General features: G+C 46.2%; 1 protein-coding gene and 1 long non-coding RNA gene across 7 annotated transcripts in view; one reads left to right on the forward strand and one right to left on the reverse strand.

Moving 5' to 3' along the window:
- The first annotated feature begins 244 nt into the window (after nt 1–244).
- LOC133254900 (uncharacterized) lies at nt 245–3,987 on the forward strand. The gene is made up of 3 exons (XR_009738800.1): nt 245–563; nt 1,606–1,726; nt 3,678–3,987. It is a non-coding gene; the product is annotated as an uncharacterized LOC133254900 (long non-coding RNA).
- Nucleotides 3,827–27,065, reverse strand: part of SLC8A3 (solute carrier family 8 member A3) — a 168,092-nt gene continuing 144,853 nt past the window's right edge. For 2 of the 6 annotated variants that reach the window (XM_061429274.1, XM_061429273.1), the window contains exons 3-8: nt 23,998–24,104; nt 16,147–16,164; nt 11,975–12,099; nt 11,316–11,415; nt 8,228–8,503; nt 3,827–5,931 (exon numbers count right to left, since the gene is read on the reverse strand). In XM_061429274.1, coding sequence (XP_061285258.1) covers nt 5,555–5,931; nt 8,228–8,503; nt 11,316–11,415; nt 11,975–12,099; nt 16,147–16,164; nt 23,998–24,104 — 1,003 coding nt within the window. In that variant the 3' untranslated portion in view covers nt 3,827–5,554. Of the gene's footprint in view, nt 5,932–8,227; nt 8,504–11,315; nt 11,416–11,974; nt 12,100–16,146; nt 16,165–21,097; nt 21,202–23,997; nt 24,105–27,065 lie in introns of all 6 variants that reach the window. The other 4 variants (XM_061429278.1, XM_061429275.1, XM_061429276.1 and 1 more) reach the window with 4 other exon arrangements.

Here is a 27,065-nt window from a genome sequence, read left to right on the forward strand (position 1 = left end):
AGAACTGAAACCCTGTCAACATGGGGTGGCCACTGATCAGCTCCGCTGGAGTATTGCCATGAAGGGATGCTCACCCAGTGTGGCCAGAGAAGTTAAAATCCATATTTTTACACAAAATGCTTGTTTAAAGACACTGAAAACTATTCTGCTTAAAAAATACATTGATTATGATGTATGGCAGAAGCCAACACAATATTATAATTATCCTTCAATTAAAAATAAATTAAAAACAAAAACATCAATCTTGTTAGCCCACTCCATCATTTCCTGGTAACCATCAAAGAAAAAAAAAAAAAAACATGGATCAAATGCATCACTCTGCTGCCCACCAGGTTTAACTCCTGCCCTGCACAGTCGTGGAAAGAGAAACGGATTGACCAAGGAGTCTGCCAGAGGCCGTGATCAGAGCAGAAGAGTGAATTACCTCACAATGCGGAAGCAATGTCACGCATGATCTGACCTTGTGATAAAGGTCATTGGTGGGGGGCCACAGAGTGACAACCAGCTCCTACTGTGTTTCACCTGATGGAGAAGTTGGGACCAACCTGAGATACAGCAGAAAGGTTAGAAATTAGATTAGAAATCAGAATCCGAGGATTGTGAGGCATCAAAGTAGTTTACCTTGGGTCACCTCCATTCCAGATTCTTAAGAAAGAATGATGAATTCCCTCCACATTTATGAGTAAAGGTTAATCCTATTTCTTATACAGTTTGATTCCCCTGTTCTTTTCTGAACATGTTGTGAATATCATATGGCATGCCTTCTAAGAGCAGTTTTTTAGGAACCCTTTCCTAAGATGTCTTTTGAACCACCCCCTCCTTGGGACCAGGGAATATACCATCATGAATTGTGAATAATTAGACTCATCAACCCAAATCACCTTATCACAGTGAAATTTCCCTTTTTGGAAATTTTCAACAGTTTGACTCTTACTGGGTCCACTCAGCTGCCCCTAGAGGAGGTCCCTGCTCAGTTAAGGATGGGGACAAAAGGAGAAGGGGACTGAATTAGGTCAAGAGGGCTGGCTTCTCAGCTCTTCCTCCTGGACCCTGGCTGCCTCCCAGGGTCCCTCACTGGACGAATGGCCTTCTGAGGGGCTCGTTCTTTGTTCTGGTGTGTATCATGGAAGGCTATGACATTCTGATTTAGAATTAGAAGACTTGTGTTTGTGACCTGCTTCTTACTATCTGTGTGCTCCTGGGCAATTGTTTAACCTCTAGGAACCTCACTGATAAAATGAAAATGATATCTACTTCTGTGGTTCTTAACCAACTCAAAACATGAAAGGTTTGTAAACCACAAAGCTCCAACATGGACATAGGTCAGATTGCTTTTGGCCATTGCTACTAAAAATACCTATCTTTAATCACCAAGGGGTTGTGGCAGAGGTAACCATTCATAAAAAAATCATGTCTTGTAGGATAGAATGGTCATTGGGAAGTGGTAGCCCAGCCAGAATTGTACTTCCTATCTCCTTTGCATTTGACTGTGTTGAAGTGAGTAACCTTTACTAAAGGAATATGAGCAAAAGTGATGAGTAGCACTTCAGAGCCAAGGCATGAGAAATGTGCCTTCTCTAATTTCTTTCCCACCTACGACCCGAGGAAGAGGACTCCAAAGCCTCTGAGATTGGCAGCATCAAAAAATGGGAGAAAACTGAGTTCCCGAATCCTTGCCTGGCAGAAAGCCACCTACTGACTGAGACCATTCTCGTTGGATTATTATGTGAGTGAGAAATGCTAAAACGTTTTGTTAAGCCCCGACATCCTGGGGTTTCTTTATTACAGCAGCTAAGATTGCTCTAAGTAATAAATGAATCAAGGGGATGGGAATGCTATAGCTCCGCCAGGAAAAAGTGCTGAGGATGCCATGTACATAACGGCTGGCTGTGTCTTTTCCACACTAGCACACAGGCCAATGAAGCCAAGGGATTGCAAAAGGACATCTGCTATGGTCCATCAGATGAGGTTGGTGGACAGTTTAATTACACACACACACACACACAGATACATCATAGATATATATGTATGTATATTCTAGAATCCCAGTGTTAAAGCTGAAAGTATTGAGCTTCAGAGGACATATATTGAAACTTTTTTGTAGCTCAGGAAATGGAGGAAGGTGGACTGGCCCAAGTGCATAGAGCTACTCAGTGGTGGCATCTTAACTAGTACCAAGTCCTGAGACCTGGTTGAACCAGGTCTCTGTGGTTCAACCCAGCTTCTCTCTTGACAAAGTCTAACATCTGGATAACCCAGAAATGACTCACGAAAGGGGAGAGATGGAGACAAATGGATTTTATGATTCTGCATCTACCGTTTCATTGGCTAACAGGCATTTTTCACTGTCAATTTTGTGGCTGGCAAAAAAAATGACCGAGCCTTGCAGCCAAACCCTTTTCCTGGACTGCTTTTTGTGTGTTCTTGTGTGTCCTTTTAAATGCTGTCCTCTAGCCATAACAACTATTGCTAATCCATGACTCTGCCAGGCCCTGATTCACCCCATGACTTCAAGCATGCTGTTTCTTCTCGAATGTTCTTCATCACCAACCCCCTCACCAAGATAAGTCACTATTTATTCTTCTTCCAAGATGTTACCCACCTATTCCATTTCCTGGGAAGTCTCCTCCAATTCCTGCAGGCTGAAACAGTGTTTCTTTCCATCGTGTCCCGTGGTGCTCTGTCTGTGCCACCTTTTGGCCACTCACGGCGCAGAACTGCACTTCTTATTCCCACCTTGATGGCTCACGTGCATCAAAGCCTTCTTCCCGTCCCTTAACTTTTGGAAAGGGTGACAGTACATACAAGGTGGTGGCCACCCTCGTCTCCTTCCCTGAGCTGTTCAGACCAGGAGTGGACACCCGACACCAAGTAACCAGGCCACAGGCACTCCTGCCATCTCGACGGGACTCTGCCTCTGGGGGATGGCCCCTTTTGATGAAAAATTGGCCCCGTTTCCTCCATTGAGAATGTGCATTCAGACTTTCAAAGAGATGTTCCAGGTTGCCGTAGGGAACAGAGTTGTGAGGTCATGGCAGTGCGTCAGGGCCATGCCAGACCATGTACAAGACGAGCAAAGCAAGAGCACGTCGGGAGAGGGAGGAGGTGGATAGGCCTGCGAGGGAGAAGGACCAAGGATGGGGGACATGCCGTGATTTGGGGGACACGGAACGTGCCCTCAGTTCCTGAGGGCTTTCAGGTCCCTGTGGCCAGCCGTGTTCCTGCCTTGGGTTCCCAAGAGGCCCCCACCAGGGCTTCAAAGTAGAGCCCCTCTTCATTTCTTGAATGACTTTAATGGGTTTCTGCTTCTTGTAATCCAAAGAGCCTTGGTTAAAGAAGCTCTACCTCCCACTCTGGACCATGAGTTTCTTGAGGTCAGAAACTCTATCTTCCTCTTCACTGCAGCACCAGAACCTATCTCAAGGCACACATGGTATTCAAAATCATTTGTTGAAAGAGTCATGAGTACATGAATGAATGGATGTGCCCATTGGTAATAAACACAGGATGCTGTTTGTCTAGCTGGAGTCCCTGACCCAGCAGGCCTTTCTAATACCAAGAGCTCTTTCCCCTTTAATCATCACGGCTCTACCTCTCATGTCCGCCAGCCTCTTAAAATCCAGATTTTGACAGGTGGCATTTCCCTGAAGCATTTTTTTTTGCTTTAGAAATCCTAGGCTTGGCACACTGGCATCTGAAGAGATGACAGATACAAACAGGAGATACAAATAGGAGACGACACTTTCACCTCAACCACTACAGCCCCAGAAGGAACCCAAGGTGGCCCCCTGGACCTTTTCCTGAAGCAACATGGGGAGAAGCAAGCTGTCTTCAGAGAGATATAAGTATAGCTTTTATTTTTTTTTTTTAAACCAACCCAACATTTCCACTGGCAACTGTCAACATAGCTTATGACATGAACACAGTTTCTTTTTCAGTTATTTGTTTTCTTAAAAAATGTGTTTAAAATTAAACAGGTGTTTTTCATTTCTTCTTTTCCCTTAAAAAATGTATTTATGTCAATGCAGAAAGCCTAAAGATCTGTGGGCAGTCTTTCGGTGATGATGTGTGTGTGTGTGTGTTTTAAAGCCAGGTCCTTTCAAAATTTGTTGGGAAAAGGTCTGTAGGGCATGGCAATCTCTCTATAAACCCAGGCTCCATGGAATTATGGCAGCTAAGATTCCTCCTACTGGGGCAAGAAATAGCCCACAGGCTGGAAAAAGAGCTTCAAGAGGTTTAAAACCAAGCAGGAATGTGGGAGAGATGAGGAATTCTAATCCCTGTCCTGTGAAAATGCTTTCAAACATGACCCGAGTCCAGGAGACATGAAGTCCCTCATTTTCTTATAAACTTCTAAGTTTTTGCAGGAAATCAAGAAATACAGTCAAAGCTCTTAGTCTGGTGCATTAGGAAGTGAGGGAGTGGTGAAGCTGACATCTCTCAGAATCAGACATTTTCAATATAATCTTTTCCCGACAGATCCCACTAGGTGGACATCGCTTCTCTCCTGCCTCAGATACAAAGCCAGAGATGTTCTAGAAGGCATATAGCCCTTCTGCTTTCCTAGCTGCCCTCTGTCATCATATTCTATTTCTATTTTCGTCCCCTATCTACCGCTCGGTGGGTCTTCCTGCAGAGGGATAAACATCCAGACACTGATACAACGAGACAGACAGAATCTGAAAGGCTCGGGCAGGGAAGAGAACAAGGACGTCTTGTTGTAAGCTGGATCTTGACAGAAGCTTGAGATAAAGCTGTTCCTGCTCCAGCCACAGTCCCCATTCTTACTGCCCTCGTGGGTGCGCGAACTTAACCACCACCCGGACACCACAGTCCATTCAAGAATGCAGAGGATAAAAGGAGAAAGGGAACAGGAACTCGATGGAGCAGGAGACAGCTGTTACCCAGGGGAGAGTGGGGGAAAGGGTGTTTCTGAAAGTTCAGGCCTCTGCCCATCGACTCAGACCTTGAGCTCCTTCGCAGCACCGTCATCACTAACCTCAGAAAAGACAAGGTGGACAAACGATGAGCAAAACCTGGTGGGAAAACGAAAGCAACCATGATACTGACGACAATGAAAAGAGACCCCCGAGCCAGCCACGGGGACAGGACTCATTTCCACGCCTCACGGGCGGAGTGAGAGGATGGTGATGTGTCAAACTGGACAGACAGGAGAGACCCTGTCCCCCCCGAGGAAAGTTAGAAAGCAAAGGAACAGTCAGAAGAAATGTGGAAGAGAAGGTGGTGAGAGGGTCTGACTTTGCTATGGGTCAGGGACACGGCGGGGAGACGGGCTGGAGGTGGATCTGTTGCTGTCATTGGTGTGGATTGAATTAAATATTTTGCCAAGTGGGTGTTTCCTCTGTTCCACTGGACGGACGGACTCTGCCCTTTCAGTTCACTCCCGGGGCCCAGTCCAGTGATGCTCCAGCGGCTCGGGTCCTGAGGCTGCCTCTCTGGGGTGTGGCTCGTCCCCCAGAGGTCACAGGTGGGGACGCACCCTTCTCTGGGGAGAAGTTGCAGGCCTGCCCAGCCGGAGGCCTCGTTCTGTGACTCAGAACCCCTTGATGTAGCAGTAGGCCTCCAGCGTGGCAAAGAGTATGTAGAGAAGCCACAGGCTCACAAAGAGCCAAGTTGTGGCCAGCTTGCAGCCACGAGGGCCGCCCAGCTCCCCGCCCAGGTGGGGCCGCCGGCGGTACAAGAGCACGCTGATGCACACAAACGCAAAGATGGTGAAGAGGGTGACGGAGAAGGCCAGCGTGCCGGCCGACACGTGGAACTCCTGTCCCTGCAGGGCCCAGTAGATGGCGGCCACGGACCAGGCCAGGCCAATGCCCAGGAAGACGTTGACGGCGTTGCTGCCCGTGACGTTGCCGATGGAGGCGTCTGCGTACACGTCCTGGATGGCAGCCGCTTTGCTGGCAAACGTATCTGGAAAGAGGCAGAGACAGTGAGAGCCGGTGGGGAGGCTGAGATGCGGAGGGCCTTCCATGGAGAGAGGCCGAAAGGCAGCCGGGGCCAGCAGGCTGAGCCTTGGGAGTGGAGGCAGGGGCCTGGGGGCTACTCCCTGCTCCACTGTTAATAAGCTGTGTGGCCTTGGGCTGGTCACCTTACTTCTCTGGGCTTCCTGTTCCTAATCTGCCTGAGCCTGAAAGGTTCCCAAGGGTCCTTCTGGTCCTGATATTTACTGAGTGGCTTTTATTGTTCCCTTCTGACTACTTCTTCTGTAAGGGGGGGTTTGCTTTCCCATAATATCTCCCAGGGAACTCTGACATCCAGGGAAGCTGCTTAGAATAAGTGCCTGATTGCCCCTGTCACATGTGACATTTACTTTCAAAACAGACTGTGATTGAGCCTGTGGGCTTAGCATTGTGCTAAGGGGTGGATTTATGGGGACAGAGGACACATGGAGAGATGCAGGGACTAATGATGGGGATATCCACGGGCTCAAGAATGACAGGGCTCAGGATTCGCAATCAGCACGCAGAGCACAGGGTCTTGAAGGCTACTGGACTTTAGATGTTGGTATGGATTGTAGGCACTGGAAGGATGGCCAGCCACCCTTTTATTTGGCAAGTTAGGAAAAATAAGGGTCAAGGAATCTACTCAAGGTAAGTTAGCAAGAGATTTGACCTGAAAACCTTCATCTGAGAGCCCTTTCCATAGCTTCACCCAACATCCAAACAGCTTCAGCCAAAGCCACAAATCAGCTGAGTGGACCACAGCATCGCCTTAAAGCCCCTAATGCTGCCAGCTGTTCTCTGCACCCACTTCGAGGTCTTGGACAAGCCCCAAGCTCTCCCTTGCCCAGCCTGCCTCCTTGTTGCCAATATTGTCCCCGAGAAAACCTCTTGCCTTTTCTTGCCTGTGACCTTGCTTCTTCTTTTTTTAACTTCTGATCCTCTGCAACTTCTTCCCACATCTGTTCCTTTTACCCATATCTGCCCCTTCCCCTCTGATAGTTCCTCGAGGCCCCAGAGAACAGAGGTAAATCATAGGGTATCTTTCCCACAAAGCCTTCTCTCAATTATCCATTTAATTTCTTACCACTCCATGCATTCCCATGATAGCCAAACCTTTTGCATCATTAATGTACAAATAATTCCACTGGTCTGTGCTGGGGTCTGGGGAAGTGGCTTCTCCAGAGTGTGATGCAGACTCAGTTACTCTCCAGAAGTATATGCTTTCTTGGCACAAGAAAGGTTTCCAGCCAGCAGAGTCCTGTCTGATGAGATTTGGCCCAGCCTTTCCATAGGAAGGGGCTGTCTCTGTCTTCCTACCACAATTGGAAGGCCACCTCCTTGGTAGGAATTTGGGGTTCAGACACCCTGGAGACCCCATCTGAACTAAGTAAGGAACCTGAGCTAATGTAGCTAACCCTCTCTACTGGCTTACCCCTGCTTGCCTTCCCAGCCCAGTTGAGGTCCCCCTGTTCCATGCTTGCTCAGCGCCTGTACTTTTTCATCATCAAACTTATTGAGATGATTTGATCATCGTTGAATGTGGTCTCCTTCACTAGATTATAAACTTCATGTAGAGAGCGAAGTGTGTCTGTCTTGTTTCCCATTACAGTCCCGGCAACCAGCACAAAACTGGATCAGGCTCAGCAAACATTTGAATGTCTAACGAATGAATAAAGGCATATCTGTTCCTGTTCATCTCTAGGTGTTTATGAGATAAAAAAAAAATACGATTCATCATATGAAGGACAAGAGCCTGTGAAGCTTCCTTCACCTGTCCTGCTGGGAGACACTTGGTATTTACAGGTGTCCTAAGCAGAGGCGGCTTGTGGGCCTTTCTTCTGCACTTTTCCAAGCAGGCTCATCTGCAGCCAGAGGGAAATGGCCTATTCGTCTGATGTGGAGGTTAAGAAAATGGGTCACTGACTTCAGCAAGTGATTTAACCTCTCTGGGCCTCAGTTTCCTCATCTGTCAAGTGGGGATAATAACTCTCCTTATTGAATGAGGTTTGGGTGAGGGTTACAGGGCTAAAACAGGAAAGCTGCTTAGCATATATACCACCTGACACATCAGAAGTGCTCAAGGAATGTTAACGATCATTCTTAATGGTAGCAGGGGTCCCTTGGGTTGACCTTCATGCATCTTAGAGGCAGAGGCTCTGTTAAGCTCAGATCTGAGATGGTAGGGAAGATAATGAGGCAAATTGGAGGGCTCATTTGATCCAGGTAACATTCCCTTTGCTAATCGAAGGCCCCCTCACTCTCACCTGGCACCGAGGTGCCAAATGCCACAAAAATAACAGCCGTGACCGAGTCCTTGAGACCAATGGTGCAGCCGAAGTGGGAGGCCAGGTCCCCGATGATAGCGGTGAGCATGCCGATGATGAGAATGGAGACAACGAAGCAGGCCCAGCCGTGGCAGTACTCTGTGGGGGGCACACAGGCAAACAGCACCTTCCAGAAGACCGTGAGGAAGTGCATGACGTAGTCAAAGCAGGAAGGCAGCCTCTCCTCGCCTGACTCATCCTCATCCTCGTCCCCTGCTGAAGGCAAGAAAAGCGGGCGGCGGGGTCAGATCCTCATTCATGAGAAAGTCAAGTCCAACCCACCTCAGGAGCATCACTGGCCGCACAGAGATGCCAGCTGTGTCCTGGGCAGCTGGTGCAGGCACTCGAAACAGGAGGGAAAGAGAAAACGCATGGGGATGCCCCACTAGTCAATTTGAATGCAGGGAGAGTGAGAGAGTGGGAGAGAGGGAACAGAGGAGCAAGAAAGAAGAGAAAGAGATGGAATGTGGGAATGTGAAAAGGACAGGGCAGTGGCGGGGAGAGGAGGGAAGATGGAGAAGGCATGGGGTTGCTTAGGTGAAGAAAAGCGGAAGCTGTGAGCCCACTCTTCACTGGACACCCGCGGGGCTCCTAATTTTCCTGACATGACTGCTGCAATAACCATGTGGTTCTGGTCATTATCCATCCACAGTGAGACACCTGTCATTCCAGATCATGTGGGCATCCCGGGGAGTCAGTTGTTGTTCAGCCACTAACTCAAGTCCAACCGCTGTCCTTCACTATCTCCTGGAGTTTGCTCAAATTCATGTCCATTGAGTTGGTGATGCCATCCAACCATCTCATCCTCGGTCACCCACTTCTTCTGCCTTCAATCTTTTCCAGCTGATAGGTCTTTTCCAATGATTCTGCTCTTCGCATCATGTGGCCAAGTATTGGAGTTTCAGCTTTGGTATCAGTCGTTCCGATGAATATTTAGGGTTTATTTCCTTTAAGACTGACTGGTTGGATCTCCTTGCAGTCCAAGGGACTCTCAAGAGTCTTTTCCAACACCACAGTTCAAAAGCATCAACTTTTTAGCGCTCAGTCTTCTTTATGGCCCAACACTCACAACCATATGTGACTACTTAGAAAAACCAAAACTTTGACTATACAGACCTTTGTTGACAAAGCAGTGTCTCTGCTTTTTAATATGCTTTCTAGGTTGGTCATAGCTTTCCTTCCAAGAAGCAAGCGTCTTTTAGTTTCATGGCTGCAGTTGCCATCTGCAATGATTTTGGAGACCAAGGGAAAAAAATCTGTCACTGTTTCCACTTTTTCCCCATCTATTTGCCATGAAGTGATGGGACCAGATGCCATGATCTTCGTTTTCTGAATGTTGAGTTTTAAGCCAGTTTTTTCATACTCCTCTTTCACCTTCATCAAGAGGCTCTTTAGTTCTTCTTCACTTTCTGCCATAAGGGTGGTGTCATCTGCATATCTGAGGTTATTGATATTTCTCCCGGCAATCTTGATTCCAGCTTGTGCTTCATCCAGCATTTTGCATGATGTACTCTGCATATAAATTAAATAAGCAGGGTGACAATATACAGCCTTGACGTATTCCTTTCCCAATTTTGAACCAGTCCTTGGTTCCATGTCCGGTTCTAACTGTTGCTTCTTGACTTGCGTACAGGTTTGTCATTCTCCAAATATGCTGTGGGACAGAGCTGGGCTGTTCCTGATTTGTCCTTGCCAGGAAACTCGGGCAGAGTTGCCCGTTCAGCAGTTCAGGAGGAGAGGATGTGCTGCAGCTCAGTCAAGGGCAAGCTCTGTCATATTTCAACATGACCTGTAGAAGCAGGATTCGGGGCACTTGGGCTCCAATTGCATCTTTGCCACGAAGAGACTCTGGAACCTGGCATCAATCCCTTTTTGTTTCTGAACCCTGGTTCCCTCATTTGAAAGAGGAAGGCATTCGATTATGTGGTTGATAATCTACTCATTGTCTCTTTAGGGGCAAAGTAAGGTCATAAGAGGGGGAGTCTGGAAGCAGGCGATAGAAAAAGTGGGGCAGTGAACACAGCAGCAGTGGCCCTCTCTTCCTGTCTGTACTTTGGCTGTGGTGCTGGGACCTCAGGGATGTGACCCAGTGGGTTGCTATGACAACAAAGCTTCATGAAAAGAGACAAGGCCCGGAGTGCTGGGCAGCACAGAAGGCCTCTGTGGCGCTGAGAGGCACTACTGCTGGGAGTGATGAGACCCCTCCCTTCCCATGCCAAGCTGCATGTAGGCCCTGGGATGCTGGCTGTGCTATGGGTGCCCACTGAGGAAACCTGTCACTAAGTGCCAAGGAGAAATCTGGAATCATCCAGAGCAGAGGTCTGTCAGTCAATGCAGAGTTTTTACAAACCTCAGACCCGCACATCTAAATCAGAATAGTCTCCCATTTTACAGAAAAGGAGGACTGCCTTAACAAGACGATGGAATGATGAAAGCCAGGATTTCCTAAGTTTCTATTTAGTACCAGGCTCTGTAGCTTTCTACTCTCTTCGCTGAGAAAGTAAGGTAGCAATAGTTCCTTTTTTGGGTGACAAAACTGAGACACAGGGAGGATAGCTTGTCTGAGTTCACATAGCATGCACGTGTGCACAGTCGTGTCCAGCTCTTTGCTACCCCATGGACTGTAGCCCACCAGGCTCCTCTGTCCATGAGATTTTTCATGCAGGAATACTGGAGTGGGTTGCCATTTCCTTTTCCAGGGGATCTTCCTAACCCAGGGATTGAACACGTGTCTCTGGCGTCTCCTGCATGGGCAGGTAGATTATTTACCACTAGCGCCACCTGGGAAGCTCTTCACACAGCAGAACCAGGGTCTGAAAGCAGAGATAGCCATGCTTTTTTAGTTACCCCCATGTTTGTCTTCCAAAGTGACCCAGTGAAAAGACAAACATCCAGGGTAAGAGCTGGGAAGGCTGGCCACTGAGGCCCTTCCTGAGATGGGTGAGCTGTTGACATGTCTGTGTTCCTGCTTCTCTGGAGCTTCCTGCTCCTCCCAGCAAAGCCTGTGTCCATCTCGAGACCCTCTTACCTGCACTGACAGTGATGGCCTCCATGAACTGGTCCCTCCAGGAATGGGTCCCCACGACCAAGGCCAGGTTTGTCTTCCTAATCAGCTTGTCCACGGTAGTCTGTCAGGGAGATTAAAACTTGGAACCGTGAGGTCAGAATGCTCAGAACCACTGAAGAATTTGGCACTTTGTGGGGGTGAAAGATACTCTGTGCTCCGGGGGGGCTCCACGTGGATTCTGAAAGTTATGCATGAAATGGCCTCAGGGGGCATCCTCTGGCATAGTCCTTCTACTGTCCTCTTCTTTGGTTGTGACTGCTGACATTGGATATTTAAAGCAATACAATAGAGAATAACACTAATGCTGTCAGTAAACCTAGACCTGGGGTAGTGAATTTCAGTACATTTGTTTTAAAAATATAATTAAATACTGATGATACTTTTAGGGGTATTATAGCTCATTTGTTCCATAGGCCTTGTAATATCTCCTCACTGTTCCTAAGTTACAAATGACCAGCACTGTTCCATGTTACAAATGGGAAAACTGAGACTGGGGTGGGTAAGTGATTTGTGCAGTTTCCACTTTATGTATTCAGTGGTGACGTTAGAACAAAACTGCTGGTCTTCTACCTCCCACCTCATTATTCTGTTATTCAGTTACATCTCACTTATGGCCTGACCTTGAACTCATAGGACTCCTCGATGATGACCTCTAGTTTGGGGTGTTCACCCAATATTGGCTTTCCCATTTCTGCTATCCTCTTGGCTTCTTCTTCTTCCACAGTCAGCTTCCTGTCTGTCACCTCTGCAACAAAACAAAACCAGACGAGCTTTAGCATATTTGCCATTCCCTGGAAGTCTAAATAAAGCTCAGAGTATTAGGCATTGGCAATGGGCATACAGGAAACAGCTCTTGAGGATGGGGATTTTGTGTACTTGTTAGTGCCTCTTTCTATAAGCTGCTAAACAGACCATGAAGGGGTTCCTTGCATGTTCTGAGTTTAACATTCCTCTTTACATTTTATACCTGGCTTGGGTGTTGAGGGGAACCTGACCCAAAGACCTTCTGAGAAGCAGCACCAAGTGAAGCCCCAAAACATTTGATGAGATATTGAAGAGCTGGGAACAAAAGCCAAATCTCTTGACCTTTAACAGTTTTGAACTGTTGGGCATGACTGGCATGGCTACTTCATATAAAGGTTCCTGGGTGTCAGAAGCACATTTCAACCAAAGGGAATGTCCACTGGCTCACATTAACATCTGTCTCCAACATTCTTAGGACTGTAACTTCTGTAAGGGACAAAAAAGGATGTTTCCAGGAATATCTACATTTCGTACTAGTGAATATTAGCCTCACAATGAGAAACTTGGATGACTTCCCCCAAAATGTCATGATTTCTAAATGAAAGAGCCCTAGAATTTCTAAGGAACCAGGCACATTTCTTCTGAAATACAAATACTTGCTCAAAAACACACAAAAAGAAAGTTCTTCCTTTATTTCTTTCTGAGGCATTCCCGGTCGCCCCTCAGTATCTTGACTCATTTACAATCCCTTCTCAGGTTGAACAGTTATAAATTTTTTCCACTTCAGCTGGTGAGTCCATTTTAAGACCACTTCACCATGAAGACGTGTTTTCTGGATTAAAGTGAAACAGAGATTGAATCTTTTTATTCCCCTTTGATTAGAAAATTGCTCTTGGCAGTCTGTTTCTTTCAGAGCTCGTTTAAACATCTTTCCATCCGAGTCCACATTCTTACATGCAATTAATTCTTTTATTTGGCTCTTTAATTGCTTTTATTCCACACAGTGAATCTCCCAGGGGAGTTTTCTAGTCCTTGAGTAATCTCAAGGACAAAATGGGTCAGAGGACAAGAAGGTCTTCTTTTCTTTCTATCTTGGGAATTGGTGAAGCATGGTGAGGGGTGAGACGTGAGCTCTCGAGGTTGTAAGGAAAATAATTTACTGGAAAGATCGTAAACCAGAGGGTCTGTTTTATATAAGAATTTTTAAAGCTGTTTTGAATGAAGACTGGTAAGAGAGTGTGCAGTGGATTCAAGAATTTTTAAAGCTGTTTTGAATGAAGACTGGTAAGAGAGTGTGCAGTGGATTCCTGGGCTGGCTGCTGTATTCAGTGCTTCTGGCTCCAAAGGCAGAAGGCGATCCCCAGATGTGGGGAGCTGTCCGTGGTGCTGTCCTCCCGCTAGTGTTGGTGACCACTTTTGGAAACAGTTACTTCTCATGGATCAACGTCCTCCTGTACATTTCTAAGCATATACCCTCTTGCAGCCTGACTTCATTTAGTCCATATGAGCCTCTTATTAGGTAATTCTGAAAATAACTCTGGCTATGCAGTCAGTGATCCTAGAAGCCAGACTGCAAGCCACTCTGAATAAAAGCCTTTGTAAAAACATATATATGTAGATTCTTTACAAAAAAAGGGGGGGGGCATTCTTTTCCTCTACGTGTGGTCTTTGGGACCATATTACAATGCATATCCTAGTAGAGACAGTTTTATTCCACTCCTCCCTCCCCATTTCCCCCATGTCATACTTTACATGTGCCACAAGAACTTTATCCCAATATAATGAGCTCTCCAGTGACTTATAAATGTACCTGTCTAACCCCTTGTCTACCTATCAATCTAGCACTGTATCCATCTGGCAGGATATTGATCTAGCTACTGACCTGTCCAACCCTGTGGTGACAGTCAGTTTTTCCATCTAGCTCTCTGCAGAAATCACTTTGACAAATAACCAATCCTCTATCTTTGGATCTCCCACAGCCCCACAGAGGTACTTGCTCTCTCTCTCTCTCTCTCTCTCTCTCTCTCTCTATATATATATATATATATATATATATATATATCTGTTAATGATTTATTCACATGCTTTTAAATAAATTCTGATTTAGTATCTTGGGTTGGTAGTAATTCCTGCCTTACTTCTGTAATGATCATTTCTTTACATTCAAATTAATTTTTTGAGAGGGTGAGAAGTCTCAAGCCTTAAAGATCATAATTATTCTGATCACTTGTTTATGTAACCTCTCAATTTTGAGTGTAGAAAATAAATGACAGGTGACCTTGATATTCAGACTGACTAAACAAACACTTAGATCTAGGAAAAGGAGGAGGAAGGGGAAGAAGAGAGAATGAACCTATTAATAGGATGGAAGATTAAACAAATATTGGAAGAGAGAAGAGCTTGCTAGGCCAGACTGGAACAGATTGCCATGAATGTCCTACAGACATTCTCAGAAAGAAATGGGGCAGTGTAGTCAGTGCCCTAACTCCCAGGTCCCTGAGCTTGAAGGTATAGCTCAGATTGAACACATTTTCTCTCCATTTATCATGAGGCATTGTGAATCACGTTTGCTTGGCCACCTGGAAAAATCCAAACAAGGAGTTGAGATTTCCAGTGAATTTAAAGTCTAACCAAGGGCTCCTAAATTGAAGGTTTACAGATTGAAAGATCTAGGAAATGACACCTTTTCCTCCCTATTTTAGCTTCTACTGGTATCTGTGCCAGTGTGTTAAAAGTATAATGAAGCTTAAATTAAATCACAGTCTCTGTTTTGAGCATATGTATGTGTGGCTGGTAGTGGGTAGAGGCAAGAGTTGGAACAAAAAAGCCTGAATGCCTTCTCAGGCGAGAAGATGAGCTAAGTGGAGAAGGAACACCCAATGCTTTGACATTAAAACCTGGGAGAAGAGTGGAATATATGGGGTTGGAGGTAGTCATTATCTTATTGATATAAGAGGAAGCAATAAACTAAGGAAGCTGAAGTAGTTTTTTCCAGAAAGGGAAAATGTAGGGGGTTATCTACTTTTTTTTTTTTTTGGTTTATGACTCCAAGGAGGTCAGTGTCCTTACTATGTAACCTGCCCTTTTCTCAAACTCAGTGTACAGCCTATGGTGACTATCAATGAATTCTGAAAGATGTTTTGCATCTCAAATGACCTTACATATGTATAAATGACCTTTTATATGTTCAAAGAACTGATGAAATGTAAAATGTTATTTTAACATATATTGAGACACCTTGTATAGCTCGCTTTGTCTGCACCAAGAGTTACGGAATTGCCCATATGCCGGCAATGCCTTCCTAACGGCTCACAAAGTTGGATATTGTCTGTGATTTGATTACACGGACGCAAGCATATTTGGTACATTTTTATGACAGGCTCTAGATTCTGTGTGAGAATATCCCCAATATAAATTCTCCCAAATTTCTATATCCAATCAAATAATTGCCCCCTCACCCCATAATATTCTAATTCTTCTTGTCGTTCATGGCACATGTGATTTCAAAGATCAATGACAAATGAGCCAAAGTTCTAGAAATTTAGGTTTCTGCTGTGATGAGATGGAAGATCTTCAGGATCAATAAGATTCCAGATTCCTTAAAAACTACTTTTCATGTTCTCACAGCAGCTCCTGATTATTTCTCCCCGGACCCCATCCAGATCGAAGTATTTTCTTTCTTATTCCATCATGATCCTATTAGGAGAGTCAGCTCTGACTCTCATCCTCTCTTGCCCCACAACATGAGACGATGGAGGAATTAAGACTCAGGAGAAGTGTATGACCTCCCCCCATTTCTTCAGTAAGTTTCAGTTCTCTTCCTGGTCTCAGAGAGGACCAACTATGCCTTTACCCACATCCACTGAAATAGTGCTCAAGGAATTGTCTACCTCCTCACAATCACTTGCAGTAGGGAAATAAATCTCCTGGTCCTTAAGAGAACTTAAGCCCACAGCTCCTAGTAAATAAAGCAAAGGATATTGGTCTTAAAGTAAATAATGGCACTGGCAAGAAGCAGAAAAAGGGATGGGGGGAAGACACCTCTTACCTGTCGATAACAGGAGCGCTGTTTGCAAATGGGTACCAGACAAAGGGAAGAAAGAAAAGGAAAGAGCATTAAGGTCCCATCTCAAAAGTATCCCCAGGTTTTGTGGCTGCAGTAGCACAAGGAAAGCAGTGAGCTTAGTAGGTGAGAGCACTGTGGCCACATGCAAAAGGCAGCAATTGGAGCATGCGCAGCAGCCGCAGCAAGAGGTGTGAACTACTGGAGAGACCACTGAGTACCAGGGCCTTGCAGCTGCAAGTTTTCCCCACAACTTCTCTGCAACCCTGAGGGCTATGGATAGAGGAATGAGGATGGGGAGAACTAAGTAGGTGAAGCAGAGACCGAGTTGGCCATTCGTGATCTTCTAAAGGATCAGAATATCACATCCATTCTGTAAAGGAGTGAGAATCCAGTTATCTTCAAACTGTATAGGTTGCAACCCTACCAGAGCTTTGAGTATCCCTAAAAGAATAACCTCATGAAAAGATAAATCCTGCAAAATGTTTTCCTTGAACAGTGTATCATTTTATAGAGAAAGGCTGGAGGTTGGAGGCCATGGCCTCCTCCCATTTTGCATCGACTCTACCTACTGTGCAAAGTCACTGTGAAGCCAACTGCAAAGTCATTGCAATGAGTAGATGTTCAGTAGAGGTTTGCCATTTGCCACCTATTTTGGCAATTGTATTTTTCACAGATCCTGTGGGGTTGCATCACTGAATAGTGTTTTGTTTCAGAAAGGACAGGCTAAGTCAGAGTCTAGATATTCTGGACCAGACAGACTGTCGTACTGAAAGCTACTGACAGATGGGAGAAGACAAATGCAAGGTCCTTAAATGGTCTGGTAAGCTGAGTTAAAGATATACCCAGCACAGGTCTTTCCTAGCCCCTGAGTTTTCACTTATGCTAAACTCTCCTAGATTTCGAGATAAAATAAATTCTTGTAACATACCATTTTCACTTTGATGGTGTCTTAGTACAGCACCTCCCTCCCTGGCTCTTGTTAAATAAAAGCCTGAGAATATCCTGCTACATACTCCTGGTGCAGCTGGCAACTGATGGGGATTGATGAAGAATGAGTGAGGCAGGGGGCAGGGGAAGGCGTCTGTAAATTGTTTCTTCTAAAAATCTCTAAGAACACAACTCAGGTCTGTAATTCCAAATTCACAGCCACTGAAAACACATATGGATACAGAATCTTTATGGTACATAATCAGGGAGAATAGCAGTTGACTTTTTCTGGTTTCTCCCACATGGAATTCTAAGGGGCAATGGATCAAAGGATCTTCGTACTACACTGAGATGAGAGATAGACAGATAGCAAGACAGCATGCTCATTCTACTCCTTCTATGGATTTTCACAGAAGAGCCTCTCCTGGCCCCCAAGTTCCAGTGGAGAGTAGAAAAAAAAGAAAAGAAGAGTAGAGACCCAAACAAATCAGTGTACCCAGGTAGGCCAGACAAAGGGCAGCTCTTCCAGAAAAGTCCCTGCTGCTCTGGTTTTCACTGAGACACCCCTCCCAACACCAGGATAGACTCTAGCACAATGAGAGGACTTTCAGTCAGCTGCACTGCACTGTTTCCTGGTCGTGTCTATATGACCCTTAGACTTTCCGCTTAACAGTTATGGATGGATCAGTGAGATCCAGGTAGACACACTGAGTGACAGGATGCCTCCAGGGTGTTTCTCCTGCTCTGGCTGATGAGAGAAGCTGGAGCTGAACTTTTCCCTGCGTTGATCCCCCAGGGTCAGGTGATTGCTCAGATACCCCAGGGACAAGCAGGAAAACAGCACAACTCTGAGCATTTGGAAGTATCTGAGCAACTTGTTAGGGGGAGCCCAAAGTGAGTGAAGTGAAGTCGCTCAGTCGTGTCTGACTCTTTGCGACCCCGTGGACTGTAGCCTACCAGGCTTCTCCATCCATGGGATTTTCCAGGCAAGAATACTGGAGTGGGTTACCATTTCCTTCTCCAGGGGATCTTCCCAACCCAGGGATCGAACCCGGGTCTCCCACATTGGAGGCAGACACTTTAACTTCTGAGCGGAAGAAGGCACAAACAGGCTTCCAATGTCCAGGCCCAGGCCCAGGCCTGACAGCCTTGATCATACTGCTCAGAGTTGCTCTCAGTTGTCTACTGCCAAACTCTAATGCTTCCTCTATTCCTGGGCAACTGTGTTTCCTGTTCGTCCCCTCTTATTCCCTCCCTTAGTTTGTCCGGAGGATTTAATCTCCCCTCTGAAATCTGTTTTGTTTGCCAAGAATATAATCTCTTACTTCAAATACAGCATTTCACTTTTTTTGTAATGCAATCGTCACTTTGACCATGCACCCACTATGCTATGCTCTTCGGAATGCCTAAGCCTCTCACATGCAGCAGTGATAATGAAAAGCAATGTCCACTGCGTTGTTTCTCACTAGGAGAACAGCAGGACATTCTGGATATCAGGATGGGATTTCATTTGGTTCTGAGTCTAGACAATTGAGTTTTATGACCTCTCACCTTGTGGTCTAATGCCAAAATATGGGACGATCTGAAGAAACTGAAAATAAACCCTATAGATAATAGAAACTGACAGAAAATGGACACCTTTCCTATTGGCAACTTCCATCTTGGTCACTGGGAAAAGATCTAGGGGCATATCACACTGGTAGCTCGATGAAATCCTTCTCTTCTCTTCTACTGCCTCCCCCAGGATTGGACTCCATCAGGGCTCTGCTGACATCTCCTTGGACAGCGAATCTATTGCAGTGAAAAGGGGTCCTCAAATGAAGAGTAGCCTGAGGCATTTGTGTTTGGTCAAGTCTCTTGAAGATCACAAGATTTATCTTAGGTCACTCTCTGTCCTGCTGTTGAATGGTCTTTATTGGGGAGGCAGAAAAGAAAAGCCTCTTCACTGGTAGAATAAAGTCATGGATGGACTTGCGACTCACTCTTCTTGTCTGGAGAAGATTGCCTTCTTTCTAACCTCCCTGTGTGATCCTTTGTCCAGCTTTCATTTGCACATAAGTAGCTAGGGACTGTGGACATTGATGAGGCTAGTTGATAACGGCCTTAGGTGTCAGCTGCGTCCAACCAATCATGAAGATGTGCAGTAAAGGCAGATGGGAGATGGGAATGAGGTTGGGCAGACTTTGAGACAATTTCTGAGACTAGTCCAGGTGGCAGGAACATAATCTGGGAAGCAACGGAAATTACTCTTTTCTTGCAGCACTCTTTGGAAATCAGGCTCATGGCAACATATTAGGTGGCCAAGAAGAGAATGAATAATGGAAAGCAGACAGGGCTTCTGCTTCTCCAACACCAGATGTGACCAAACCAGTGTGGGCACAGAAACAGTCAGATTTGCAGAGAGAGTCAGAAGACAAGGGGAACTGAGCAATCATTCATGTCTCAGAAGACCTGGGCACAAGCCTTTGGGAAGGTAGTGGCTGAATATCGGATCTGTCTTCACATTGTTGTTTGTCATGTGAAGTAGTGGCAGAAGCATCATCTTTTTTTGACAAACAAGTAGATCTCACCATTCTATCCTCCATGAGGCTCCCAGCAGCACATGTGTCCTGAAGGGGAGTCTAAATGACCCTCTCTTGGCATTTCCCCAAAGCATTCTTACCCACATATACTCCTCCAACACTTTCAAAGGTGTAGCTTCCAATCGTTTTCTTCAAGGGAAGAAATCTTTCCTGACATTGACCTTGGTTGCAACATAATCAGTCCCTTAGGCAGGTATCCCAAGATGCAGGTCCTGAGGAAAGGAGGAGAGGAGGCCACGTCTCTGGTGTGGGATGAGGGTTATCTCAAGACCTGGGTAATGCTCTCATTTGCAGACGCCAAGCCAAGGCTGCCTTCTGTGAACTGTCCAACATCTGTTTCTCAAGGATCAACACCAACCACACCATTGAGAGTCCCTCCTATTGGAAAATCCAAAAGGCCATACTCTGGGCCGGCCCAATGTCAGTCTTTTTCCAGGGCCTTCTGGCTGAGGTGATTTCCATACCTGGAGTTAATCACTTCACTTTTGCAGACTCAATTTTCTGCTTTCAGGACTGCATTACCCTAAAGCAGTTGGAATAAAGTACTCCGCCTTGGGCTAGACAAGAGGTAGAACGAGATGGGGTGGGATGTCAAGGGAAGGATGAACAGCTCAGGGTTCCAGATTGCATGACTACCTTGGAAGCCAACTTTCCCTCAGAGAACTCCCAGAATTGTGACCTCTGACAACTGGTATACCTTTCCACGTTTTGCTCTACCCAACTGTGAAATAGCCAGATAAAACACTTACCTCCATGAAGGGCAAAGGGGCCCATGGGCCACTCTGCAAGTGAAAAACCTGCCAAACACTCCACGGAGGTTGGGAGATGCAGCAGAAGACTGTCAAAGCATCATTGCAACATGGGATCCAGCCCCCAGCCCAGACCCTCCCCAATTCAATCCAGGCTAGAGAGAGAGGAGGGTAGAAGGAGAAGAAGGCAGGGAAGGGGCACAGGCATGCATCGCATGCATTCCTTTCATCTTCTCCTCCCCATCCACCAAGGAGTTGGTTGGCACATTTACAGGTGACTTTGTGTGGGGTGGGAAATGGGGCAGGGGTGGGCGGTGGAAGAGGAAGTGCAGGGGACATTGGTAATCAGATAATTGGAACACAAGGCAGATGTAACTCAGCAGGGTCATGAGGAGTCGAGGCTGCACTGTGCCCAGGAGGTGAAAAGGAGGACTTGGAAATAAGCTAAGGCTAAGAAGGCAGAGATGATACCGAAACAGGGTGAGAGCAAGAATACAGGAGGGAAAAGAATAAAAAAAGTCCATTGGTCAAAAGGAGGAGGGAAGAAAAAGTAAAAAGGGGGGAGGGGAGAAAAAATATAGTTGCTTTTTGTTCTTGTTGCTTTGCAGCTTGTTTAAATTTTTTCTTTTTGTTTTATTTTGTTTGTTCATTTTTTTTTTTTTAAGAATCTCACACCTGATATTCCACGTTCCATCCATTTCGGCTCACCAAGGACAATGAAGAAATTCTCTTGCCTTTCGTATTCCTCCTCATCTACTATTTTAACCCTTACGGTTTTCCTGTAGGGACAACAAGAGAGAAAGTGTCGACTGGGTCGGAAGCTTGGTTGGTCACCCGGAGCACAGCCTTTAAAACCATTCCCCATCACTCTTGGCACATGCAGCCCAGTCCCGCCATGGTGGCTTTTGACAGGACTCAGTGGATTATATCGTTCTTATGTCAAAACTGGTCTTAGCTTTTCTTATCTCCTTGGTCAGAGCTGTCCTTACGAGTGAGAGGGAAAGGGAGTCAGAAGGCAAGGGAAAGTGGGCAAAGGAAGGGATCCACGAGGATGGGAGGGAAATGGGAAGGAAGAAGTGGGGTGATGGTGGGGAGGAATCATTTTCGATCCTGCTGATGGTTAGTACAAAGTGAGTTGGGCAGCACATTCCATTGGGTGTCACATGGTAACTGGCATTTCTTTGGGGAGCAGGTGGACTGCTGGCCTATGGGGGTGGCCCAGGGCTCTTCTACCACAGAGAATGTCAACAGTCTCTAGCTAGGGGCTTGTTTCCCTCCCTTGTGTCTATACCCACTTCATATGTGAGCCTCATAAAGAAAATCTTAAAAGGAAAGTATTTTTGAGGCAGGCAAATCAGAGACAAAGAGAAAGGAAGAAGGAAGGCAGAATTCTATCATCTTCATTCTTTACCTTGTAGGGCTTTAGTGGTGGGAAGTAAAATAAATACGTATTAACCACAGTATGATGTGGGACTCCTTTAAGAGTTACAGCTGATGCATTCCTGAAAAGTGTGATGAAAATGACACAAATCATCAATTCTAAATCATCTTTGGACCTCTATCACATGGGGGTGATGTGTCTCAAAGCTGGCTTCCTTAAATGCAGATTATTAGGCATCAGGGGGACATGGTGATGGAGGTTTCTGCTCATTTTTGGGTATCTTAGCAAAGCATGTGCTTACTCACTCAGTCATGTCTGACTCTTTGCAACCCCATAGGTGGTAGCCTGCCAGGCTCCTCTGTCCATAGGGATTCTCCAGGCAAGAATACTGGAGTGGGTTGCCATGCCCTCCTCCAGGGGATCTTCCCAACCTAGGGATCGAACCCAGGTCTTCTGCATTGCAGGCAGATTCCTTACCATCTGAGCCACCAGGGAAGCCAAAGAATACTGGATTGAGTAGCCTATCTCTTCTCTAAGGGAATCTTCCTGACCCAGAGATTGAACCGGGGTCTCCCACATTGCAGGCAGATTCTTTACCAGCTGAGCTACCAGGGAAGCCCCAAAGCATAATATCTATTAAAACCAAATCATACAGGAAAGCAGTTTCCAAGAAAATCCTTTCACAGACTGGCCTGAGGCTGGTTCAGGTCCACTGTCATTGGAGAAGTTGCCATGTGGGCCTGGATCTCTCTGTGTGGCTTCTCCTGGTCCTTCATGGAACCACAGTGGTGTCAAGAAGTCCTAATAGTGAGCCCTAATTGTTATTTTCTGCTTTTTATTTTGTATTTTGTTTGTTTTGCCTGGGACCTAAATGTTCTCTAAAGGGTAAAATGTGCTAACAAATAATAGTGTAAAAAGTTTCATTAGAACCTCTGATGCTCCTGTTCCATTCTGAAGACAGGGTCGGCTTTATCGTCTATATAGTGTTAGGCTGATCTAAGGTGCTTTGTTGGGCACAGGACTTGCTGTGCATTTGTGGGGTGTGTGTGTGTGCTTATGTGTGACCTTTTGAGCACTTTCTGGACATCTTTCCACACCTTGCTCAGTGCACCAAAGACAAATATCACTGATTGTCAAGAGGCATTTTCCGGGACTCTCTCTCATCCTAGATGTGGTACCCTAGGGCTGTCTACAGGATGTGAGCCCGGCCTGTTTTTCCACTGCAGGGACTCTGCTGGGGGACAAGTAGGGGGTTCTTGCTCTGTGACCCTGGGCACGGTCTGGAGGGACACGATTGATGGCTATGCCCTCCTGCATAGTATGATCCATCTGAAAAAAGGATTTTATGTCTTGTCTCTTGGAGGCTGGGGTGTATGGGGCCATTTAAGTTGAAGCAGAAGCTCTGCCCACTCTGAGGAGTCCTGTGACTTCTTGGGGAAGCCTCCCCTCAGGTCAGAATCCTCCCTCCCATCTTCTAACTGCCTTCACACCTAGATGCCCTTCACAGGGAAAGCAGAATATGACAGGCAGGTCTTTGATCTAGACCTAGAACTCAAAGCTGTACTTTCAGCTCAATCAAGGTCAGGGAGAGAAAAATACCCTTGCTCCCAGGGATATGGCAGTTAAGCGGCTCTCACCTAAGGCCTGCCTTGAGGAATGGATGAACCACAAATAGAACCCAAATCCAAATATATTGATCATTGGTACCCAGGGACTATCAGCTTAGCCCTGAGAAGAGCTGCCCCGTGGACCTTGGCTAAGCGCTGAGCCAGTGTTCCAGGGCTGCCCTTCTGCCTGGAGCTGTGCTATCTTTTCCTTCCTTGCATCCTAAACCACTCGGGAGAAGCAGAGAGCCTCGTATATGATACTCTCAGGGCTGGTGCTCTCTCTCTCTCATTTTTTCCCCAATATCCATTTCCTCATCCCACAAAAGTTAGCACTGGCTCTTGAGCATCCCTCTTATGATACCATGTGACAGGCTGGCAGGTGTTAGGGCAGAGCTGGGTGCAGAGAGAGGAGAGGGAGAGAGGAAAAGAGAGGACAAGAAAGGAAACAGGGACAGTGAACCAGAGAGGCAGAAGAAGGGGAAAGAGAAGGCGACAAATGGGTAGGAGAAAGGGGGAAACAGAAGGGGAGAGGAAACAGAAGAGGAGAGGAGGGTGTTAACGTTAGTGTGCAGGACAGGGTACTACACCTTTCTGAAAACTCATATCCACCATGCGGGGGCCCATCATCTCAATGAAGTAATTCTTGTTTTTCTCATACGCCTCACCATCAATTACCTTGATGTGAACTGTTTTGCTGTGGATGGAAAAATAAGGATCATAAGCAAGGAGTAGACTGAGGGGCTAGCCAGCCACAGAAGAAACAGGAGGAGAAAGAAACAGGGAAAAGACCCAGAAAGGTCAAAAATCTGCCCCAACACCATAGGAGGACAGAGGAGAGTGGTCGCCCCAGACCGCCTTCCAGCCCCACTAGACTCCTCCCAGGCTTTGAGTGGCTTCATGGCATTATTAGACTGGAAGATGCTCAGGCTTTGCAGTTAAAGGATCTAGGTTCTAATCCTGTATACGCTATGTGACGTTGGACGAATAATTTCTCTGCTACACAAACAGGCCAAATAACACTAACATCATCCCAGGGCAAACGTGAGAGCTGTGAAATATACATATAAAGGCTCAGACATTTAGGTTCTTCTAAAGCATTTCCTTCCTTATTCTGTCTTGCTTTTAGAGCAAGAGAGAACTAAAAAAAAAAAATTTTTTTCTTTTGAAATCAGCTGATACTGACTTGAAAGGTTTATTTTATAGAAAGGGCAGAAAGGGCAGTGTGTGGGGGATGTTGCTGGCCTGTGGGAGTTTTGCCTGGAACCGGTCCCTTTCTCTGTGTTTGTGACTATCACAGGGAAGCCTAGAGGGCGGTTTGGCTCAAGTCACACCTTCTGGTAATTCACAGCAGTTGTCAAACACTACCGATCAGATCTGCAAATGAGCTTCTGTTGTCAGAGGAACACACGGACTGGATCACAGGAACTCTGACTCTCTGAATTACGATTAATTCATAAATCCTACAGCGATCTTATGATGAGCACAATTAAGTTGTTTTTTGTGCTAAAAGGAGTTGTTCTGTTAAACATCGAAAAACAAAAACCAATTTCAGGAACCCTGTTTTGCATATTTCTTTACTTTAAAAAATACTTATTACCAGGAGCTTCAAAAACAGAGGCAGTCCTGAGCCTCTCCCAGGCTATGCTTGACGAGGGGGACGTTTCCGGATCAGACCCCAGATACTAAGCGGGAGACACGTTGCGGGATGAGGGTGGGCATGGAGCTGAGTCTCAGCAGTGGGAGAGAATGGGCCACATAGGAGCCCTGCTCAGCTGCCCCAGGGCATCGCCCTTTCCCACTCGGGTGCCGCGAGGCCTGCCCTTGAGGAGACGGAGGCTTTCAGCTTCACCCTTTGTTATTTAGCATAAAGTAGGAATATGGCTACATTGTGACTTGGAACAACCTCTCTTCTCTCCTGTGCTTTCCCAAGTCACTGTTAGAACTCTGGATGTCTACAGAGTTTCCATCAGCCACACTGTCGATCTTGTAGATGTCGGTCCATGGCTCCTGAAGTGAATGTAATAGCAGTTACTAACGCACCCAGCCCCTGCCACCCCACTGCTTCAAAAACGGGCTCCAAGACCTCATCACTTGTCACACCCACCCCAGTCACAGATTAACCTGGCCGGTCACCAGAGAGTGCAGGAATCACCCATTGGGGTCACTGAAAGGCCACAATCCTTTGACCTTCTCTCCTCCGGGGCAGTGGGGTTTGTATCAGAGACGGTGACCTGGGGTCAAACCCCGCCCCACCTCTCAGTTAGCTGGGTGACCTCAGGCGACTTGCTAGAGCTCGCCAAGTCTCATTTGTAAAGTGGAATACTAATACCTCTTCACAGCGTTCCTAACTGAGATAATGCGTGCAAAGCACTTGGCAGGTTGTGCGTTCCCTAGTAAGTGCTTAATAAATAGCCACTATCATTACTAAGAGTAATATAACCCCAGTTTGGTGCATCGAGAGTAATATGTAAAGAAATCTCATCTCCAGTTATTGAATCAGAGGATAAAAGGGAAGTCAAGAAATAGAACTGGTGACCCAAGAGGTAGCACAGGCTAGAAATAGAAGTCAGGTCAAGAAGGAACTGGACAGAACAGGATCATAACTGCCAGATGGGTTCTTAGAGGGGCTTGGAATGTTCAAGGTAGTAGCATGGAGAGCGACTCTCATATTCTCCCCCAATCTGGCTTTGTGTCCCTGCCAGTGACAAGTTGTGGGCTGGACAGACCACATATCAGGAACACAGCCTGCCTGGTGCTTGTTTGATTTTCAGTGAATGGATAAACAGAATGAGAGAAGCCACTGACAACTTAGTTGAAGACCGAGAAATGAGGCCAGACAACAAGTAGTGGCAAAAGAAATTTGGCTGAGCGAGGAGGACCCTCTAGTTGGAAGGTGTCACAGGGGAGGAGGCAGGATGTAAGACTCCCTCCCTGAGATTGCTTGTGGGGAAGGCACCACATCTGCTTGGGCTTAAGGCATGGCCTGGAGAAAATTGAGAAAGTTCTCAGTTCTGCTTAAGCCACAAATCAGGCCAGACAAACATTTACATTTATTAAGGGTCACCAGCCGAGTCTTGAGTTCTCTTTCTAAACTTGTTCTTCTCCACTGCAGTCAATGGAACCATCATCTATTTAAATCCAGAATCGCCTGATTCCTTCCCTTCCCCTCATCCCTCCCCATTGACAGCCCCCGCCCGATGCCCACTTCTGACCCTAAAACATTTAATTTATCACCATCTTCCCTCTATCAAGACCTAGATCAAAACAACATTACCTGTCCCCTGGACTTTGCAATAGCTTCCTAAGAGGTTTTCCTGCTCCTGACTTTGCCATCCTCCTTCAATTCCTTCCCTGCATGACAACAGGGTTATCTACTAAAAATAAAATCCAGGTCTTACCATGCCTCCTTAATTGGAATAAATACAAAATTCTTACTATAGCCTATAGGATCTTATATAATCCAGCTTCATTCATAATGTTTTCCCTTTGCTCATGGATCCCAGACAGACTGTCTTCCTCTTCCTTAAATCATTGCCCACTTAGGGCATCATCCTTGCTGTTCCCAGTGCCTAGCTCTGAGCTTATCCTTGTCCTTTTGATGCCACATAAACATTCCTTCCTCGAGAGGCCATATTACCTCCTTGGGTCTCTTTCC

The sequence above is a fragment of the Bos javanicus genome, chromosome 10 (assembly GCF_032452875.1).
Source record: "Bos javanicus breed banteng chromosome 10, ARS-OSU_banteng_1.0, whole genome shotgun sequence".
In the NCBI taxonomy this organism is placed as follows: Eukaryota; Metazoa; Chordata; class Mammalia; order Artiodactyla; family Bovidae; genus Bos; species Bos javanicus.